This window comes from Myotis brandtii, unplaced genomic scaffold, assembly GCF_000412655.1.
Source record: "Myotis brandtii unplaced genomic scaffold, ASM41265v1 scaffold456, whole genome shotgun sequence".
Taxonomy (NCBI): Eukaryota; Metazoa; Chordata; class Mammalia; order Chiroptera; family Vespertilionidae; genus Myotis; species Myotis brandtii.
The window spans coordinates 4855095-4868862 of record NW_005367431.1 but is presented as its reverse complement, the minus strand read 5'-3'; the positions used below and the strand labels follow the sequence as shown (position 1 = coordinate 4868862).

The window sequence follows — 13768 nt, the reverse complement described above, 5'->3', positions numbered from 1 at the left end:
GGGGGAGAGTGGCCGCAGGCAGTTGGCTGGCCAGCCCGACCCCCTGGTCAAACTCCCGGTTGAGGAGACAATTTGCATATTAGGCTTTTATTACACAGGATATGCATAGCAGTGAAGACCTGGGGGTGGCGGGGTAGATGGGGAAATGGGAGATACCTGTAATACTATCAACAATAAACAATATTTTAAAAAGAAGCAAAAAAAAACCAAAGAGAGGGCCAGCCTTGGGAGGTAACATTGTCTACTAAAATTAAGGACATTGAGCTCTGTCATCAAATTTATTTTGTTACCTTCTATTGAGGGCAAGTAACATTGGCTTTCCATTTTAGAAGTGAGAGAAAATTTCCATTTAGCGTAAACTTTATAAATGTTTTAAAGGAAAAGTAGGTCCAGGGATCTCAATACCAAGCCATTAAGATTGGTGCAAACAAGTATGAAAAGTTATCAGAGGGGCCTGGCCTGCGTGGCTCAGTGGTTGAGCATTGACCTATGAACCAGGAGGTCACGGTTCCATTCCCGGTCAGGCCATATGCCCAGGTTGCAGGCTTGATCCCCAGTGTGGGGCATGCAGGAGGCAGCCAATCAGTGATTCTCTCTCATCATTAATGTTTCTATCTCTCTCTCCCTCTCCCTTCCTCTCTGAAATCAATATTTAAAAAAAAAAAAAAGTGATCAGAGGTGGCAGAGGTGACCTGGGAGGAGGAGACAGTTGGGTCTCGCCATAGAGGAAGGTTTTGATTGGTGTAGCGTTGGGAAGAGAGCACCTGACTGAAGGCCAGTGTGCTGACGATCTGCTGCCGTGTGACCAACCGCTCCAAAACTTAGTGGCTTAAAACAAGTTTATGATTATTTTCTCTCACGGGTTGACTGGGCTCAGCGGGGCGGTTCTCACGTAGGGTCTCTCATGTGGTTTCAGCTGGCTGTGCAGTCATCTGAAGGCTCGCACGTGGCCGGCCGCTGACACTGGCTGTCGGTCAGGAGCACGGCTGGGACCTCTCCATGGGCCTTGGGCTTCTGGCCGAATAGCAGCTGGGTTCTGAGAGAGGGGTTCCAGGAGCAAGCATTCTGCAAGGCGGAAGCAGAAGCTGCCACTGTAGGGCTAGACCCGTGTCACTTCCAGTGTAACTGCCAGTCCCTTCCGTATTCCCGTGTTCTAGCGGTACTGAGCAGTCATCAGGCCTCCTGGATTCAGGGAGTGGAGAAAATAGACTCTGCATCTTGATTGCGGGGGGGGGCAATGGCTAGGTCACACCGCAGAACAGCGTGTGGAGTAGCAGATACTGTGTGGCCAGCTTCCCAATGCCGGGAAGCGTGGGTGAGTTTAGGAGACAAGGAATCGCTCATTCTGCCTAGAGTCAGGGAGAAAAGGAGACAGGTGCTGGTGGATGAGACTGAGAAGTCCATGGAAGATCTTGGTTGCCAACGCAAAGAATTAGGGCTTTATTCTGTAGCCAGTCAGAAGCGACTGATGGAATCAGAATGATGGAGACGGTGTGCAAAAAGCTAAGGTCTTGGCAGCTCTGTAATTCTAATTCCTTTTCCAACAAGTCAGTCCCCAAGGAAGAAGGCTGGCGGCTTCTGTTCCTTCACAGTAGCATATTCCAGCCTCAAGACGGAGTAAAAGATACACCACCCCAATCCACTAAGCATGTGCTAGACCAGGGGTGGGCAAACTTTTTGACTCGAGGGCCACAATGGGTTCTTAAACTGGACCGGAGGGCCGGAACAAAAGCATGGATGGAGTGTTTGTGTGAACTAATATAAATTCAAAGTAAACATCATTACATAAAAGGGTATGGTCTTTTTTTTTTTTTTTTAGTTTTATTCATTTCAAACGGGCCGGATCCGGCCCGCGAGCCGTAGTTTGCCCACGGCTGTGCTAGACAATTGTACGTGGGGTGCATGGCCAGCCCAGGCACTGGAGAAGTAAGTCTACGATTCATAAGCGCTGGACTATTCTGGAAATTCTGGTATTTCTACATTCACTCCATAGTTCCCAGATCCCTCGGATTCCTCATGAGCCAAAAATCCCTTGCTAGGACTACTATCCTGGTGATTGACTAAAAAATCATGGCCCAAGTCCAAGCAACGTAAGAGGCCAAGGGAGGGGGTGACTTGCCCCAGGGGCTTGCATGGAACTGAGTGAGGGACTCTGTCGGCCATCCCCAGAGCGCGGGGATCCAGCGCCCAGAAAGTTAAGCGTGTATTCAAAGCCGGCCCATCCTTGGGCATTCCCTAAGCGCATTCCTTCCATGCAGCCTACACCTGTGCACCCACGCATGCATTTATTCATTCAAGTGCCTTCTGAGTGGCAGACCCCATGCTGAGTGTGCCAAGGTGGCCGTGACGAAGGCAGCTCTTGTCCCCCCAGAGAGCCCCCAGGATAGAAGACAGACCCATCTTCTAATGAGAACACGTTCACGTGGTAAGGACTGTCACGGAGGTGCCGGTGGGATGCTGTGAAGAGTCTCAGAGCACACTGACCAACTGGGGGTCGGTAGGGAGGCTTTGGGCAGGTCTTGGAGGAGAAGGAAACAGCTGGCTTAGTGCTCGCTGTGCTAGGGGTCGGGCGTGCACTGCTGAGCGACTTCTGCACGCCAACCCTTACATGTGCCTGCTCTATACAGGGAGGCTAAGTCCTTGGCGTTTATTAACACTTATTATCTCATTCGATTGTGCAACAAGGAACAAGACAGGAATCACAAAGCCCAGTTTACAGACGAGGAAATGGGCACAGAGGGGGTGAGTCACGAGCCCAAGGTGACTTCACTGAGCCTGAACTCAAGCCCACGTCTAACTCTGAAACCCATATCTTTGTTTCCCCCCGTCACCACCTGTGCACGGGGCAGGGAGGACACATCGGGAGAGGCGACAAACACTGCCCGGAGGGAGCTCAGTAGTTCCAAGGGGGTGCCGAGGTGGGAGGGGAGAGAGGCGTGAAGGGCCCCGGATGCCAGGCCAAGGTGGAGAGCGGACTTCATTCTCTCCTCCAAGAGAACTGACCAAGGCTCCCACGACTCCCAGCCCACACTGGCATCTCTCCCCCCAGGTCACTCTACCGTGGAAGCTTGTCACCAAATGTCCCTCCAGGCAGGTCTGGGCCTGGAACACGGGTCTCCTTCCTGACCTCCAGCCAGCGCTCACTCCTCACCCAGCTTCCTCCTTGCAGGCTGTGCTGTTTGCTCAGAACCTGGGCAGAGAGCACAGAAATATTTATGTCACTGCCAACCCTGCCTCCTGAGGCCCCCAAGGGTTACCGCACAGAGAAGTTCAGTTATATAACCCGAGTTGACACAGCAGGAGGGAGAAGGAAATAGATTACAATTATTCTCTTTTCTCAGTCGAGAACACATCTTTGAAACTGGATAGCTTGGCATTTTCCTCTCCTTTTGCCTCCCTCGCCTATTGAGCTTGGGTCTCCAGGAATGTTGTGGCTCTAGATCAGCAGTTCTCAACCTGTGGGTCGTGACCCCTTTGGCGGTCGAGCGACCCTTTCACAGGGGTCGCCTGAGACCATCCTGCATATCAGATATTCACATTACGATTCATAACAGTAGCAACATTACAGTTATGAAGTAGCAACGAAAATAATTTTATGGTTGGGTCACAACATGAGGAACTGTATTTAAAGGGCCAGAAGGTTGAGAACCACTGGTCTAGATCAATCAGTGATTTTAGCCTTAATTCTGGTGAGACTGGAGGTGGGGGAGGGGAGAGAAAGGAAACTTATTAAAGGGCTGCTTTGGGCCGCTCTGCCAGGGGCTTTATATTCGTTATCTCCTCTTACCTCAGCAGCAAGCCAGTGAAGGGGGTCATTTTCTTTTTTACCTCCATCTTACAGACAAGGAGTGGGGGCACAGAGAGGTTAGGTAACTTTCCAAAGGGCACCCAGCAGAGCCAGGCCAGTCCGGCTCTGACACTGGAGTTTTTCAGACATCTCATACGGAATTCATAACAAGGGAGCCAGGCATGCTAGCGCCTCCCTGTGGAGGAAGTTCCCAATGAGTCCCATACAGCCCTCACAGCTAATCTCCATTCTGACCCTCCCCGTCCCATCCCCTCACCAGATGTCATACTTCCCTTCCAGGGTGTGCTCATTCCACCTCCCGTCCCCCATCTTCGCTCCCGCTGGTTCTCCAGCTAGAATGTTGCTCCTCCCTTTCTCACTTCACAAAATCCCAGAAAAATAATCATAAAAACGCTCATTCACTGAGCAGCTGTGAAGTGCAGAGGTTAAAAGCACGAACTCGAGTGTTCTGCCTGGGTTCCACCCAGTTCTACCCCTTTTGCTGGCTGTGTGATCTCAGGCAAGTTACTTAACCTCTCTGGACCTCAGGGGGGGGTTTTGCCTGTAAGATAGAGATAGTAATACTCTCTCCTCCTAGGGTTGTCATGGGACAAAATGTTATAAAAAATGAAGTAAAAACTATACAAATAAAAACTTCTTTGTAGAGTCTTCAGAAATGTGCTTGGCACATAGAGCTTTTTAAGTGTTTATTCTTATTGTCATGCCTTCACAATGTGGAGCAGACACTAAGTCAGCTTCCCTGGGTTCACAACCCACCTCAATTGGTGACCTTAGACAAGTTACTTAACCTCTCTGGGCCTCCGTTTCCTCACATAAATATTTCCAACTGTAGGGTGAGTTTCACTTAGGGTCCATAAGACAATAAACATAAAGTACTTAGAGGGCTTGGTATGGAGAACCAAGTAAATATGACCTATTAATATATTACTGGGATTCAGACCCAGGTTACCCTGACCCCACAGCCCTCCTCCCCACCCCCTGCTCAGCACCTCTCCCTCTCTGAGCTCCATGGCACTCACGTGCGTCTTGTGTCTTAGTGTCACATCTTCATCACTGTGGTGCGAAGGCATGAGCCAGGTGATCTGTGCTCAATCCTTGGTCGATGCTGCAGTTCCGCCAGCAAGTACGTATTGAACAGCCACTGCTCATTCATTTAGCCAGCCATTTACTTCATTCAACGACCATGTGTTCATACTTACAATGTGCCAGGCAGTGTTCCAGGCTCTGGGGATCCAAAAGGTGAATAAAAATAGACACAGCCCCTTCACTCCTAGAGCTCAGAGTCTGGTGTGGGACCTAGCCATTCATCAAATAGAGGATGCTAAGTGCAACTAGTGGCGAGAGAGGGACATGGTGCTGTCGGAGTGCACAGCACAGATATCTTAAGTAACACTTGGATTCAAGTATCATGTGTCAGCAGGTGAGGAAAGTGCTTGGCACATGCAAAGGCCCTGTGGCAGGGATAGGAGGGACTGACAGGGCTGAGCTCAGACAGGGATGAGACTGGAGGGGTCTGCAGGATCTAAAACCTGGGGGGACTTTTGGATCATCATAAGTTCTCGTGTGAGGTAGACTTGAGTCCCCCTTAAAATGTTTTTTTTTTTAATTTATTGATTTGAGAGAGAGAGAGAGAGAACATTGATTTGTTGTTCCACTTATTTATGCACATTGGTTGCGCAACCAAGGCATGTGTTCTGACTGGGGGTCAAACCCACAACCGTGGCAGATTCTAACCAACTGGCCAGGTTCCCTCCTCCAAAGAAACATCATGGATTGGCTGCCTCCTGCACACCCCCTACTAGGGATCAAGCCCACAACCCGGGCATGTGCCCTGAATAGGAAATGAACCGGTGACCTATTGGTTCATGGGTCAGCGCTCAACCACTGAGCCACACCGGCCGGTACTGACTTCTCTTCTTGAATTTACCTCACAGTTGTAGGCTTGTGCGTCACTGACATCACTGTCCTTTTAGAGGAGGGGTCCTCAAACTTTTTAAACAGGGGGCCAGTTCACTGTCCCTCAGACCGTTGGAGGGCCGGACTATAGTTTAAAAAAAAACTATGAACAAATTCCTATGCACGCTTGCACATATCTTATTTTGAAGTAAAAAAACAAAACGGGAACAAATACAATATTTGTATTTGCATGTGGCCCGCGGGCCGTAGTTTGAGGATCCCTGCTCTTAATCCTCACCCGAGGATATTTTTCCATTGATTTTTAGAGAGTGGAAGAGAATGGGAAAGACCGAGAGAAACATCGATGTGAGAGAAACACATCGATTGGTTGCCTCCTGCAGGAGCCCCGACCAGGGCCCGGGCCAGGGAGGAGCCTGCAACCAAGGTATGTGCCCTTGACTGGAATCAAACCCGGAAACCTCTGGTTCGCAGCCAATGCTCTATCCACTGAGCCAAACCAGCCAGGGCTAATCCTCACACTCTTATTTAGCTGCGCACACACCTTTTTCCCTCAGGTGAGGACAATGAGGCTCATGGAGGGTAAATGAGTTGCCCACAACAGTGAGTTCAGAGGTAAATAGGTGTGGGATTTGAACCCAGGTTCATCTAATCCAAACCCTTTTCTCCACTATATCACACTGTGCATTCATCATTTTACTTTAGTCCTCACAGCATAAGGGTGGGACAGTCAGTCCCATTTTAAAACTGAGGCCTGGAGGAGAGCAGGAAGTACCTAGCTCACAGCCCTTGGCTAATCGAGAGAGTGGGGCACTAGCCCCTTCCTCCTGCCCCCCTGGTCTGCCCCACTGCTGGGTCCAAAGCCTTTCCTGCCCCCGCCCCCACTGTCTCCACCCTCCAACCTCACTGTGGCCACCCTCCCCCGTCCCCTTACCCCCTTCTGTCCAGTTTCCCAGCCCATCGAGGGGCTGCTCAGGTCTGTGCGGCACCCACAGCCCACTTCACCACAAAGCCGGTGCTGGTACTGCGCCTGGGTGGGAGGGAGAAAAGAGGCGGCCGGCCAACGCGAGAGCGAAGGTTTACATGAGACCTTGGGTCCCCCAGACAAATGCCCTCTGTATCTCCAGGCCTGTTGTGACTGGCCACGGGCCAGCTCTCACCACGGAGGCCTGAACTGCTGGGCCCGTTTCCCCACCTCCGTCCTCTCGGAGGCCCAGCGCTTGCCAGGCCGAGCTTGGGCAGGAAAGGGGAAGGGTGTTTCTTCTGGAATGGAGGGTGTGGGAGGCCGGCAAGCCTCGGGGAGGGTGAGGGGCCGCGTCCTGAACCAGACGGGGGGCTGGGAGTCACACGGTGGAAGGAGCATGAGACGGAGGTCACAGGGCCCCAGCTGCGCATGTTGCAGGAGAGCAAACTGAAGTCCAGACAGGAGAAGCGGCTTGCCCAAGGTCACGCAGCAAGTAAGCAGCACAGGTAAGACTCGAACCCAGGACTCCTAACTTCCAGCCCAGGTTCTTTCCCCATACAACAGGCCTCTCTGTTGGAGTTTTGGTGGTGACCCTGTTAAATAGGTAAGGAGATGAGCTTCATAGACCAGGACATTGAGACGCAAAGAGAATGTCACGGGTTACAGACTAGTAGGTTTCTTAGAATTTCAAGTTCAGATACGCCAGAGTTTACATCCTTCACTCACTAATTGCAAACACGTTGAGGTTAGCCAAGCCCTTGGAGAACGTGGACAGAGAGGCAAAGAATCAAAAGTGAGGCCCCTGAAACGTCGGCATTAGGGACAAAGTCTGGTCATTGGAGTTCGCAGGAGGGCGTTGGCCTTGACTCTTAAAAATAATAATAAGGTCCCTAAGAGCACTGGGGGTCAGGGCACCTGGTTCCAAGGAGGGCGTCGGTACTCGGTTATGTGTTTTTCCCCCCTGCACTCCCACCCCAACTTCCCCCAGAGGTTTAAGGCTGACAGTCCAGGGTGTACAGGACTCAGTTACATCTACGTGTTCTTGCTCTGATAGGTGGTAATTAGACGTAACTCGGGAACTTAGAAGTAACTAAGTCTGTTCTTTTTAGGAATTTCCTGCAGTTACATCGCAGGGTGATTGAAAGCACAGCTAAGGCGGATAACACAGGCCAGGTGGGGCCTCACTCACCCGCCAGGGTTCCTTCAGGTTTGGTTTAGTTCTTACTATTGTGACTGCTCTCATCTTAAATGAATCAGAGAGGAGTTCTCCACAACTCACCAAGTGAACTTTCTTCTCTCTGTGTGCGCCTGGGTGGCTTTGCTGGCCCTCAGTTTCCCCAATTGTAAGGAGAGGGCGTTGGGCTGAGTAGTTCTCAGACAGGGTTCCACAGAATCCTGTGGTCACAGGGGGTGCCTCCTAGGACTATGGCAGAGGGTGCGGGGAGTGGTGAGAGGTTGTGTGTGCTGAGGGGGAAGTTAGGTTCCTTACATCTTTTGGAAGAGCTCAGTTTTCTATCATAAATTCATCCCCAAACACTCCAACAGAAAAAGATCTCCTTTCAGTCTGAAAATCTCCCGGTTGCATTTTTTCGTGGCTGGTGAATCCCATGCACCTCCCTCTTCCCCCGCAGTGGGATTGGTCACCCCAGGTTGCTGCAGAGTGATGGCCCTGGGCACCCCCTAGTCCCCATCCGTGCGCTGCTTCCCCTTGGCTTGCTCTTCCACTTTAGTGAGGCCCATCCTCTAGTCTAGGAGCTTCCTGGGCAAAGGTGCATGGGGTGCAGTGGGTTTTTAAAAAGCCCTGCCTGCCCCAAAATATCGTTCGTATGCCCTTTCGTTCAATATTTAGCTTGGCTTGCTCTACACATCTCGGCTGGAAATTATTTTCCCTCAGCACTTTGGAGGTTTGTCTTAGAGCTTCTGGTGCTGCTGCTGTCAAACCCAGTGCCGTTCTGGTTTTATCTGATTGTTGGTCCTTCGTATTTGACCTTAGAAATAAAATTGCCCTCGCCAAGGAGCTCAATGGTTAGAGCATCATCCCGATACCCCAAGGGTTCCCCAAGGTTGTGGGTTTGATCCCCAGTCGGGGCACATACAAGAGGCAACCAAGGAATACATAAATAAATGGAGCAACAAATCAATGTTTCTCAAATCAATTTTTTTTACAGAGGTTTTTTTTAAAAAAAAAAATCTATGGACATGTGGAATATTCTTTTTATGCCCTGTGTTCTAAAAGGTCATAATGAGCCCTATTGGGGTCTTTTTCATTCATTATTCTGGGGACTCAGAGGGTCCTCTCATTCTGAAAATTCATATCCTTCTGGGAAATTTTGAGGTATTATTTTTTATCTGATAATTTCCTTCCCTCAATTTTCTCTGCTTAATCACTTCTGGAATTCTTTTTAGGTTGTTGGACCTCTTGGAGTAATCTGGTTTGTTCCACTTTATGAGACATTTTGTCAATCTTCCAAGCCTTTTTTGAAATGTTTCTTTATTTTGTCAATTTTTAATTTCTTAGCACCCTTTCTTTCTTTTAAATACATTTTTATTGACTTCAGAGAGGAAGGAAGAGGGAGAGAGAGAAACATCAATGATGAGAAAGGATCATTGATCCGCTGCCTTCTGCACGCCCCCTACTGGGGATCGAGCCCGCATCCCAGGATGCTCTATCCACTGAGCCAAATCAGGTAGGGCCACACTGAGCTTTTTATTTTATTTAATTTTAATTAATTTTCATTTAAATGTAAATGGCCACACGTGGCTGTCATCTGGGGCAGTGCAGTCCACCTCCTGATTCACTCTCTGCAGAGGTGAACTTACCGCATCCCTGGGGCAGAGGAAGCCTGTGCTAGGGGCACCCAAGGAGGAGGGACTGGAGCTGAGCTGCAAATTCCTCTTTTCAGCCCCACGTGGGACCCTGGCCTTTGGTGGCAGCCGCTGCCCCCATTCCTGAGTCTTCCTGGGGTTTCGTCAGGGAGATCAGCTTTGATTGGTTTCCCGTCAGCCTTTCCCACTCAGCCATCAGCTCTTCCTGCTTTCAGACCTGGACCGGCCTCTCTCCGGTGGTTGTCTCCCCTCCGTTCCCTCGGCCTGTGGGTCTACGTGCTTTGCTATCATTTGTGAGGTGTCTCAGGAGGAAGCAGAGATGAATACTGCGTTCCATCAGCTACGTTTAACCAGAAAAATATAATTTTTAAAAGAAAAATATAGATCCTAAGCACTATTTCTCCCAGAATGAGGCAAAACCGAATTTATCCTTTTTACCTCTGTTTTCCTATGGGTCAGGAGAGTCATCCCTAAGTCGCTGCGGAGCCCAGTTCTGCTGGGGGAGGTGCGAGGCTCGGCGGCTGGGGCGGCGGGGCCGGGACAGGCTGGTTAACAGGCAGTGTTGTGTCTTGTTTCCGTAAAGGGATGGATCAATGGGCTCCGGGAGGGCCCTGCAGCTGACGGGTATCCTTGCACCCCAGAATGGGACAGGGAGTGGACTTACAAGATTAAAGACCTTCTCAGCCCTCGGTCTTCCGGACGAAACCGGGTCCAATTACTCAGCAGTTGCTAGGCAAACAGCTCGAAGAAGATTTATCAGAAGGAACGTACATGATTGAGAGCTGTCAGGCAAGGACACTCGTGGGGGCGAGGGGTGGAGGAAGGTCACTTCCCAAAGCAGCTGTCCCCAGCACAGGATCGGATTCGTCCTCATTCAGGGAAATCATGCATGGACAGCAAGGTGAGCCTCATCGTGCAGGTCCAGCTGGGGGCATTACTGCGCATGCGCCTTTAGGAAACATGCCAGTACTTACGCCGCATGTTAAAGAATGGTGGGAAATCTCCACCCAAGGGACGAAAGGGAGATTTTAGTATTATAAGGAGGATATCATGGGACTAGTTCCTGAAGCGGTCGGTATGAGTCCTCCAGGCCGCTTCTCCCAGCCTCGGGGGATTTGAGCCGGATCAGTCCCTGGTCCCGCAAAGCATCTTGGGCTTATCCCTGAAAAAAAAAAAAACAAAAAAAAAACAGTCCTGGTACTTGTCAATGTCAGGGATGGCACGGATATGGAAAAAAGTTTAACTAATTAAGTCTCAGCCCTTCTGCTAAACTCTTAGCATATTACAGGGTATGGTTACACAAGCCTTATAGTATCCAGGGTGATCTAAGTGGGTTAACAGGTTATTAATTATTTTTTAAATATATTTTTCTTGATTTCAGAGAGGAAGGGAGGAAGAGAGAGAAACATCAATGATGAGAGAGAATCATTGACCGGCTGCCTCTTGCATGCCTCACACTGAGGATCGAGCTAGCAATCGGGGCATGTGCCCTGACCGTGGAACCGTGACCTCCTGGTTCACAGGTTGGTGTTCAACCACTGAGCCATGCCGGCCAGACTACAGATTATTAATTCTAAATAAGGGTCAGTGTATGCTAGGTACCTGCAAGGCTGTATATCTTTATTTTAAGTTAGGTTACATTGGCAGAGCGGAGATGTAGAAAGAAAAAATTGAGAATGGTTACCAGTTAACTGGGCAAATGAACCCCACAGATGGCACAGAATCCCGGGTGGTGAGGGCTGGGGTGGGGTGGTCCTTCAGGACAGGATGAACTACCGATGTATTTGAAGTTAGGGTGGAGGTAGGTGCTGAGACTCGCTTGGAGGGCAGGAAGCAGGCCTGCCCAGTTGACTCCTGAGCCCACTCCCCACAACCCTGCACCCGTCCATTGTCTTGGGACTTTTCCTCTGCTCCCGTCAATGGACTTCTCACCACTCCCTCCTGTGTGCTAGTGCCTACCACTCCTGTCCGACCCCTCAGTGCCCTGCACAGCTCCTGGCCTGTGGGGTATGTCTGCTCAGGCAGGGCATGGGAGGCGAGAGTAGATTAGAGTACAAAGCCTGGGGTAAGACAGATAAGAGTCTAGAGCCTACATATATGCCCCCCCCCCCCCAAAAAAAGTTATCCACATCCTAATGCCCAAACCTGTGACCGTGTTACCTTACATGACAAAAGGGACTTTGTAGATGAGAATAAGGATCTAGAGGTGAGGGGATTCTCCTGAATTACCTGGATGAGGCCAATGTAATCACAAGGGTCCTTATACGGGGAGGCAGGAGAGTGAGAGGAGAGGAGAGATGATGGAAGCAGAGGTCAGAGGAAGAGAGCGATAGGAAGATGCCACACTGTTACCTTGAAGATGTAGGTGGAGGAGGGGCCTTGGGCCAAGGAATCAGATGGCCTGCAGAAGCTGGAAGAGACAAGGCAACAGGTTCTCCCCCCAGAGCCTCCAAAGGAATACAGCCCTGCCAAGTCCTCGCTTTTAGCCCGGCGACACTGATTTTAGACTGCTGACCTCTAGAGCGACGAGAAAATTCATTTGTGTTGTTTGAAGCCACTAGGTGTGTGGTGGTTAGTTACAACAGCCATAGGAAACGAATGCTTCCTACCTGTGCTCTACGTTAGCACTGGGATGTTGGGTGCGAAGCCACTAGGTGTGTGGTGGTTAGTTACAACAGCCACAGGAAACGAATGCTTCCTACGTTAGCACTGGGATGTTGGGTGTGTTACCTAGCCTCGCTGAGCCTCCGTTCCTCCATCTGGGAAACAGAGGTCATATGCGTGAGAAAATGTATACGAAGTCCTTGGCATGGTGAGCAGGCCAGAGCAAGCACCTGCTAAATGGTCGCTGTGTTTGTGGTTGTCATCGTCATCGTTGTTACTGGTTGTCTATCCACCGGTGGACATTTCCCTTCCTGTCGAGACGTCCTCAGGGAGGAAGGATAGGGAACTGTCAAGAGACAGGTCTGTTGTTCCCCTCCAGTAGTTCTCTGCCAGAGGCCATTTGCCTCCCAGACTGAGAAACATCTGGAGACATTTTTGCCACAACTAGGGGTGCTACTGGCACCTAGTGGGTGGAGGCCAGAGATGCGCTAAACATCCTGCCCTGCACAGGTCAGGTCCTGAAATGGAGAATTATCGGTGCCGTGTGCGAGGAGCCCTGCCAGCTCAGGGTGCTGACCTGTGGAGTGCCCCAGGACAATTGCTAACCAATTGGCAGCCACGGACAGTTTGGAGGTAGAAGATGTGAGTTTGAGTCTCAGCTCCTCCACTCGCTATAAGACTTGGAGCAAGTCACTCAACCTCTCTGAGCCTCCGTTTTCTATCAGTAAAATGGAGATTAAAAAAAAAAAAAAAAACCCGCCTTGTTGAAGTGATTACATGAGAAAGCATGTGGGAGCCTAGTGCCTAGCACTGTGTTAGTGTCTCCTTAAATGTTAGCTCCCGCCCCTTCCTGACCAGAATGTCAAGGTGGAATTCTTTTCTTCTGCCATATTCACTTAAGGGCATACATTCTTTAACCTTGTGCCTTCTTTTTCTCCTTGGGGACAGGGGGGCACCTGGAGATTTGTGCGGGAGGTGTCGTTTGAGGAGACTTGGGAGCCGGGCCCTTGGCTTGTGCCCAAAGACCGCGGGCCAGATGGAAGCCACAGGTCACATTCCAGCTCTTGGTCAGACTCAACCACAACGCCCACAGGTCTCGTCCTCCCACTGACTCCTGGCACTGTTTGTGCCACCCTTTTGGCACTAGGCAAAAATCTGCCCCATGACCACTTTCATCTGGGATTTCTATTTATAGATCTTAGCATGTGGAACTTAGATTCGTGCGTCTTGGGTTGGGAGCTCCTTGAGGCAGCTTTCTTTACAATGTGGGCCACGAAAATCAGAAACAGAGAACCCTCAAGGCAGGATTTGACAGAGGAGGTAACTAAGACTTCATAGAAGTGGTGGGCCTAGAACCCAGATCTGCAAGCCACTGCTTTTTCCATAGGACTTCAGTATGATATTGATCAGGCATCTCTGAGACCAATGCTGGGCTAAACCTGAGGAGATGATTCTCAATAATTATTGATTGAGGGAGAGATTCTTAAAGGAAACAATTCCACTTCTTATCCTCACTGTCTAAGCTCTAGGAAGGTGATCCCCACAGCCCTTCTTTGAATCCTCTCTGTGCTAGTATGTACGTGGTAGGCGCTGGTTGAATGAATGACAGGGCAAATGGACAGAAGAACAGGTGGAGGGTAAATTGTGTGCAG

The 13768-nt window shown here is 50.2% G+C and overlaps 1 protein-coding gene across 1 annotated transcript in view; it reads left to right on the top strand.

The window, feature by feature from the left end:
- The first annotated feature begins 6967 nt into the window (after positions 1-6967).
- The window catches only part of NCMAP (noncompact myelin associated protein), a 20360-nt gene continuing 13559 nt past the window's right edge, over positions 6968-13768 (top strand). Inside the window, exon 1 of the mRNA XM_005875186.2 lies at positions 6968-7192. Coding sequence (XP_005875248.2) covers positions 7116-7192 — 77 coding nt within the window. The 5' untranslated portion in view covers positions 6968-7115. The remainder of the gene's footprint in view (positions 7193-13768) is intronic.